This window comes from Petromyzon marinus, chromosome 16 (genome assembly GCF_048934315.1).
Source record: "Petromyzon marinus isolate PM22_M1 ecotype Great Lakes invasive population chromosome 16, UKy_Petmar_22M1.pri1.0, whole genome shotgun sequence".
NCBI lineage: Eukaryota > Metazoa > Chordata > Hyperoartia > Petromyzontiformes > Petromyzontidae > Petromyzon > Petromyzon marinus.
The window spans coordinates 214,557-222,476 of record NC_133682.1 but is presented as its reverse complement, the minus strand read 5'-3'; the positions used below and the strand labels follow the sequence as shown (position 1 = coordinate 222,476).

General features: G+C 48.5%; 1 protein-coding gene across 8 annotated transcripts in view; it reads left to right on the top strand.

The window, feature by feature from the left end:
• The first annotated feature begins 144 nt into the window (after nt 1-144).
• The window catches only part of LOC116943049 (gamma-tubulin complex component 5-like), a 32,521-nt gene continuing 24,745 nt past the window's right edge, over nt 145-7,920 (top strand). For 2 of the 8 annotated variants that reach the window (XM_076067378.1, XM_076067376.1), the window contains exons 1-9: nt 988-1,121; nt 1,349-1,402; nt 3,160-3,285; nt 4,237-4,348; nt 5,104-5,228; nt 5,679-5,755; nt 6,427-6,577; nt 6,679-6,796; nt 7,116-7,205. In XM_076067378.1, the coding sequence (XP_075923493.1) occupies nt 1,372-1,402; nt 3,160-3,285; nt 4,237-4,348; nt 5,104-5,228; nt 5,679-5,755; nt 6,427-6,577; nt 6,679-6,796; nt 7,116-7,205 (830 nt within the window). In that variant the 5' untranslated portion in view covers nt 988-1,121; nt 1,349-1,371. Of the gene's footprint in view, nt 299-960; nt 1,122-1,348; nt 1,507-3,159; nt 3,286-4,236; nt 4,349-5,103; nt 5,229-5,678; nt 5,756-6,426; nt 6,578-6,678; nt 6,797-7,115; nt 7,206-7,920 lie in introns of those variants that run through there. The other 6 variants (XM_032955679.2, XM_032955677.2, XM_032955678.2 and 3 more) reach the window with 6 other exon arrangements.

The window sequence follows — 7,920 nt, the reverse complement described above, 5'->3', positions numbered from 1 at the left end:
CGCGACTGTCACAGCGTTGCCATCACTCGCGAGCAAAATAGCCAGCATTGCCACGAGCATCATTCACCGCATCGCCGCCAATAGCTCACACAACCATCACCACCATTCATTCACACAGCAGCATCATCACTGCACGACCAGGATTACAGCATCACCACCACCACCATCATCAAAACAGCATCAATAATAACAGAATCGCCACCATCATCGCAGCATCATCTCCAACCACCATCATTTCACCGATCACTTGGATCGGCCCTGCAAAGCCGAGGAGACGATGTGAGCTCATCAGAGCGAGGTGCGTGTGTGGGTGGTGTTTCAGGGTGCGTGTGTATGTCTTCTGTCTGTGTTTGTCTTGTTGTGACTTGGTGTGTGCGGAGCGGTGGAGCAATGGTTAGCGCACTGAGCTCTGACCCCGGCGACCCGAGTTTTGACGATTATCTGAAACGGTCATGAGCCTCCACTACATCGACTTAGCCTCAAATGTAAACATCGCCAATGGGGAGAGAAAGGCGGTCGTTTGCCGTACCGGCCTGCATAGGTGCTCCCTAACCGAACTTGGCATAGCAATCTGTTAAGGTTGTACGGGGGGGGGATCTTTGGTTCGCGAAGAGCACCTGCCCCAGCGGCGTGTGTGAGCTACACGGGGCATCTTTGTGCGATCCCTCACCGCACGTGACCCGCGTGCGATGGTTGTCAAACGATAGCCGCTAAACCGGTTTCGAAAGTGAGGTCCCAGGAGTATTCGTTTCCAGTGGAATATTCGGAATGAATGCAATCATTGGCACCCGCGGACCTGCAAACGGCACCGCGCCCCAATTCATCGCTTGGTACATTTGCCTTCGTTTTCTCAGTTGAAAAGTATGCGTGTGTTGCTACACATTTATTTGTGCGGAAAACAGTTAACCGGTCTGTTTTTACAGTTGTAAAAGGTTCTTGCGATGCATGTAACAATAACAGCCCCAGTTCCCGTGTTTCTACGTGGAGGTCGCGCCGGTGATGACGGGGAGGTCGGAGGCCCTGACAGCCGGGCTGGCGCGCCTGGTGGGGCTCACCACGGGGCTACCAGACACCAGCCCGGCCTTCCCGCGCCTCCTGTGCAAAGTCCAGGCCCGACTCGGGTAAGGGGACCAAGGACCCTGGGTCAGGGTCAAGAGGTCATCACGGTCGCACATCGCCACCGCTGCAATTAATTCAGCCAGGTTGTGATGTCCATTCCTTCACCCATGTGGACGACTACTGGACTGCATGACTAGTTTGTTTCACCGACACTGTTCAACCACCACTGAAAATGTGTTCGCACCTGGCACACCAGTATGTCTCTTGCTCTGGCTGTGTGGCTTTGCAGTGGGGAGCTGGAGCTGGACCCAGATGAGCGACGACTGCAGGCTGCTGTGGACAGGTGAGCGCTGCCGCATTCGACTGGGCCCAGCAAGTCCAACCCTTTCACACAGATGGGGGTTGTGATGCGGCCCAGCGCTGGCACGTTCACCGCTTGATGCAGAGGTTCGCAGTTATAATCCGGCGGGCTACCCTGGGAATGATTGCGGGTGGGTGTATCATGTGCGTGTATATGTGGGAATATTAACCTGATAAAACTCCACGTGTGCTTCAGAGTGAACGCGATAGATCATGTGATGTCATTCGAAGAAGAGTCCATTATTTGTTGGCTTCACGGTCCATATTTGCCGAATTCTCAAACTTACTCTGCAAATTACTTCAGGGGCCGTCCATAAATGACGTCACGCACCGAGGGGGATCAGACATTTGTGACAATGTGTGACGAGGTGGGGAGGGAGAGTTTTAGAAATGTGACGTCACATAAAAATGCGCAACTTTAAATAAATATTAATTAAATAGAATTGTTATAACAACACTAATTTTTATTAATTTTCTTGATTAACTATTTGATTTTTTAATTGACTAATGTCACCTTTTATTTATTCCATGAAGGAGCATTTTGCTTCTCCATGGGAGAATGGAAAAGCATAAATTTTGTACATTTTTTGAATGATTGTTATTAAACATTTTGATTATAATGATTCTACCAGGGCTTTTCATTCTGTACTCTCCATTTTGCTTCGTCCTACTGCAAAGTTTCAAGTATTTTTTTATAGTTACAATTACTTTTAATATGTTATAAGAGAATTTCAATATAATATCCTGAACATCTTCAGTTTTAGTTAGACGTTGAATATTTAGAAGTGAATTTTATGCTAAATTTAAGCTTTCCAACGCTTTTTTAATACATGTTTTCTCCTACAACATCAGAGTGCAGCGCCACATTAAATACGCACTACAATGACAATAGTTTAAAGTGATTTGAAGCATGTTTTATTTTCAAAATGGAAATGTTTTTTTTGGGGGGGGGGCGGGGCAGAGCTTTGTGACGTCATATTTCAGGGAGGTCTGACTTTTTGTGACGAGGGGGGCAGGGGGGGGGTCAAAAATCGGCCAAAATCGCGGGACGTCATTTATGGATGGCCCCTAATTGGAAAACACAGCAACATCGTTCCCTACTGCAAGAACTTGGCAGCATACTCTTTGGTTCTATTGGGTAAAGTCACGTAGGTGAAAGTAAAATAACAAAAAATCACGACGTTTCTACCACAACACAAGCGGCCTTCATCAGGTGAAGGGACGAGACTGTCTGGAGGACAGCGCTGTCCTCCAGACAGATCCTAGAAGTCACGAAAGCTTTAGATCTAGAACTTGGCAGCACTCTTATGAAAAAAAATATTGTGAGGCTTTCCTTGGTAAACAAGTGTAATAGATCAGATGTTCCACACCGGTGAGGTTAGTGCAGCAGGGTGTCGCAGCAGTAACACTCGTGCATCACAGCAATAATTATCTGGGTTCGATTCCCAACTTTGTCACCTGTGTGGCATTTGTATGTGCTCCCCTATTCTGTCGAGTGAGTGTTGTGGGAGTGTGTGTATCAGTGTATGAGTGGAATTTGTATTTTCTCCCCTTGTGCATGGGTTTCCTCCGGGTTCTTCAGTTTCCTGACATGGCTAAAAGCATACGTCGTTGATGTTGGGCAAACATCCTAACGCCAGATGCCCTGTTGATAAGTCTTGAGACTTGGTGTGGCTCTCCTGGGTGAATGGGCGATGATTGATCTCACGGAGTGCTAATCACGCTGGCCCTACCCTGCAGAGTGCACGAGGCATTCGTCACTCTCTCGGAGCCGGACAAAGCTGCCGCCTGGAGATCCCAGATTGCGAGAATCTGCCAGGACACCGTCCCCACGTTTCCCAGGGCAAGATACGCCACTGAGCACGCGTGCGCGGACACACACACCACAAACCCAATATCACACTTCACACGTAGGTTTGAACAGCCATATGATGATTCATGATTTACATTTGGGGGAGGCAACATGATAGTAATCTGGCCAATTTTTTTTATCTCGAAACCCTCCATCACTCAGCAGAGCCTAACAATTGTCATGCGTACCAGCGTTTAGTGATGCCTCAATTGTTATTATTTCAGCATTGAGTTGCAGAATTCTCACAGCCACAAATTACATACGTGATGTTTTGCTTGAAACTGCGTCTTTCGTCCTCAAGTTAAATAGTAACCAATACATGGATACTGTAGTAATTTTCAGAATCAATTGGTGATTATGAAAGCCAGGGACTGGTAATTTATTCCAGAGGGATTTTAGTAATAAATGCACTGATTGGTACGTGCAAACGTTCAAACAGCATGGCAGCAGGCAGGCCTAAGTCACTGCTTGGTACATTTGATCTGGCTTCTCATGTCGTGTCCTGTTGCCGTGATCTTGCTGGGACCACAGGGTCGGTTATTAAACTTAGCAGCTTGTTACTCTGCATTGTGTTCTGCTCCCACTTGCCCACCACACTGCGCACAAAGATCCAGGAGCCGGGCGTTGAAATGCAGTGACTCCCTTTTGCCTACGACCCCATTTGATGAGAGACGGCACGCCTCGCTCAGCTCCTTAACATAAGCAGGGGCACAAATTTCGCAAATAGATGCTAATTCAACTTTACTAAATTCAGGTTATGACGAAGGATCACTTTGATTGAAATTTGAATCTCGGAGCTCCGCGTGAGCATGCCTCAACGCTCAGCGCCCCACGTGGCTCTGAGCCGGAGGTCATGCCCGCGTGGGCGTGTCGACCAGAAGTGGCAGGACCTCACAGGCAGTACACATGCACAGCTGTCACACGCACACCCTCGACTCAACTCTCCCCTGTGCTGCTCGCGGCAGGTGGAAGTGCGCTGTGCGATGGTGTCGCTGCTCGTTGCCCTGGCTGCTCCCGCGGGCTGCCCCAGTCACCTCCTGCCTGCATCCGCCCTGCCTGCCTCCACTTCGCTCCTAGGTATCATAAAACCCTGGCTTGCCATTCTAATAGGGCAGGTGGGAATCCCCCAAGGTAGAACTATCTGGCTTCTAATGAGCACCAATGAAGCCTTACATCAGTGAATTACCTAGAAAACTTGATTTGTAAATTGAACATGAATACACCCAGCCAGGTGGGCCAGCGGCAGAGTGAGCAACTAGCAATCCGAAGGTTGTTAGTTCATATCCTGTTTAGGGGGATGACTTGGCTCATCATTCTTCCCTCCGGGTTTATTAAAGAAGTACAACTATGTGTAGAAATCAGCAGTACTATGAGAAAGACTCACCTCCGACGTCGGAATGTGGAATTTACACCACTAGCTCCGCAGGGCTGTCAAAAGGAGATGGATACCAATGCCTCTGCTCATTTGAGCAGCACGAAATCACTTTATAATGCTGCGTTATTTCGAGACCATCTGGTTGTGTAAGCTCCTGGCTTTCAGCAGCAAATCAGGCTGAGGGTTTCCACCTATTCCACATAGCAAAGCAGACATTTCTAGTCAGCCAAGGTCTATCAAAACTTGCAGTATACTGTCCTAAAGTTCAACATAATACCACTAGATGTTAAACTTTTTTAAACCTATTTTATTTAGCAGGTAAAGCCCACTGAGCTATGAGCTCTTTTGCAGTGGCGTCTTGGCCACACATGACAGCTGATTGAATGGGCTGATACCGTCACATGGGAATTTATAGTAGTACCCAAATAATCTAATAGCATGTTTTCTTCATGTGGAGGTGGATAAAACTGGAGGACCTGGAGAAAATCCGTGTGACCACCACGGGGAGAGAGACCACGCGGACTCCAAATATACAACTGGCATCATCAGGGTCTGGGTTCGAGCCCACGAGCTGCGTACCAGGCGAGGGAGATAACATCTCCTCGCCACGGCAGATGTTGATTAAAAAAACAATTCCTACTGCAGGAACACAAATGCTTATTCTCAGAATGTCCAGATAAAAATATATATCAATCCCATCAGCCATACAGCCTTATGGGAGTGCATAATTTCAGCACCATTGGCACCATCAGCACACCCAAACTTTGGACCATTTTTGACATTCAGTGTCTCATCAGCATAATCAGGCTCGCTGGTATGCTGCTAGATGTTTTTATTTATAGGCAAGGGTCCTCTCTGTTAGACAGGGGTCCTAGCCAAACATTGACATGAGGCTACCCGAGTGGGGCTGCATGACATCTCACCCACACGCACGTGCTTACTTTTGTCTCGCTGCTTCCTCCTCCTCCTTTCCCTCTTGCTTTCTCAATGGCGCCACTTGGCTTTCCACTCTCTCTCTGGCTGGCTGGTAAGCTGATGCCGCAGTCTGTGGGGTGGGGAGTCGGTGGCCTGCGAAGGAGACGACTTCCATCCCGACCGGCCATGGTTCCGTACGTCACTACAGCCAGCACAGCTTGTTTCTGTTCTCCTGCCTACCTTGATTGTTCGCCCTGCGGCACAACACGTGTTTGATTGCTCATATTTATTTTAACGTCTCCCAACTGCCAATGTCACTGTTTAAAATTGATCAGTTTATGCAGGTTTCTTCTTTACCTCCAATTGCCTAAAAAGTCATATATTTTTAAGTAAAACATCCTACACATAATTGTAACCGGTATTGGCCAAACATCCGCAATGCTGAAAAATTACCTGCAATTTACTCAGTTTCGATTACAGACAGCAGCAGTCATTGCACACGACTGCAAACAACTTGGCAGGACCCTTCTAAAAGAGAGTTGAGACTCAGTGAGGCATTCCTGGGAAACAGTTGTCATGTGTAATCCCAATTGAGCAACCTGCAGGCAACTTTCAGCATTGAGATGTCTGGTCAATACCAGTTCCGCTTTGTGTGTGTGTGTGTTTAGATATGGGAGGAAACCTGAGAACCCAGGGAAAACCCATGCAGAACAGGGGAAGAATGTACAAACACAAAAAGGCACCTGAGTTGAGAATTGAACCCAGGTGCTTCTTGCTGTGGGACACGAGTACTATAACAGTGCCACCCTGAAGCCCAGGTCCGTTGGTGTTTATATTCGTGTTGTGTGTGTGCATGTACGTCCAGGACTTCTCAGAAAGTGAGGACTTCTGCCCAGATGAAGGAAAGGAGTTGCATTTGCAGCCATTCAGCAGAGAGGACTCAGGCATTCAAGTGGATGTCACACCCTCAGAGGAGGCTCCCTCGCAGCCAAGGCTTCGGAGTGTGCAGTGGATTGGTGAGTGGTTGGTTCGTGAGTGGGTGGTGGGTGAGTTGATGGGTGGATGCAGTGGTTTTTGTGACCGTGCGCTGTGTGTGCGCTGCGTGTGCGCTGCGTAGCAACTCTATCCGAGGACCGGCGGTGGCTGGAGAAGAGCGTTGTGCAGCAGTACTGGACGGCGCCCAGGAGAAGTGCCCAGCACAGCTGTCACCCCAACGCCAGCCTGGCCTCCATATGGTGGCAGCCACCCTCACACGCATGGGCACGGGGGGTTGTGTGTGTGACGTCACCCGTGTTTGTGTGTGAGGTTACCTGTGTGTGTGTGTGAGATCACCTGTATGTATGTGTGGTGGTGAGGGTCACTTGTGTGTGTGTGGGGTCATCTGTGTCTGTGTGGTGGCGGTGGTCCTCACTTGGGTGCCCTTGAGTGTGTGGTGGAGGGCACCTGTCTCTTTGGACGTCATCTGTGCTGGTGGGGGTGGCCTCTGGCAGTGAGGTGGACGTGTGATTGTCAAAGTCATCTGCGTGTACCGACTGTCACATGTCGGACATGCAGGAACCGACACGTGCTCGCCACGGAGCCCCTGGCTGCCCCGCGTGACCACGTGGTGCTCACCGAGGCTCAAGTTGTCCGGGAGACGCTGTGGTGAGAGGCTGCTCATTAACAATACCGGTTTTGACATTTACTGTCTCATCAGCACAGTCAGGCTTGCTCAAACCAATGCTGGTGAACTCCTAAATGTATATAGGCAAGGGCCCTTTCTGTTAGATATGGGTCCCAGTTTTTGTTGACCCAATGTTGCTGGAATGAAGAGCTCCCAGAAGGCCGTGGGGCTGATGGGATGTGTACAACACACTTATTTTATATGTGGAAGAACAGATTTGTGAAGCAGGCAAAGTGTCTACTTCTCTGTTATGTTGATTTAATGAGACTATACTTAACAATTCGAGTGCTTTTAAACAACATTAGTAAAACTATAAAACTAAAGATTAAACACAGTATTTGGTTTATTTTGGTGCTAAATAAATCAAGACAAACGTTTCGGTGTGTGCAATTGTTTGGGTGCGTTTATGGTGCACATCTGTGTGCATGTATTGGTAATAGAGCAGTTGTGGAGAGTTTCCCATACCTGGGTAGTGTGCTTATGACCAGCACCAGTTTGACAGGAGAGGTCTCACTCCGAATCAGTCCGGCAGCGTTAGCTTTTAATAGGCTGCGCAATGCTGTGTGGAAACTACCTGGTCTGTCGCTCCGCACGAAGCTTCGGGTCTTCTCGGCCACAGTCATACCCTCCCTTCTCTATGCTTGTGAAACGTGGACCCCTCTAATGGAACATCTGCGCCAGTTATAAACATTCAGG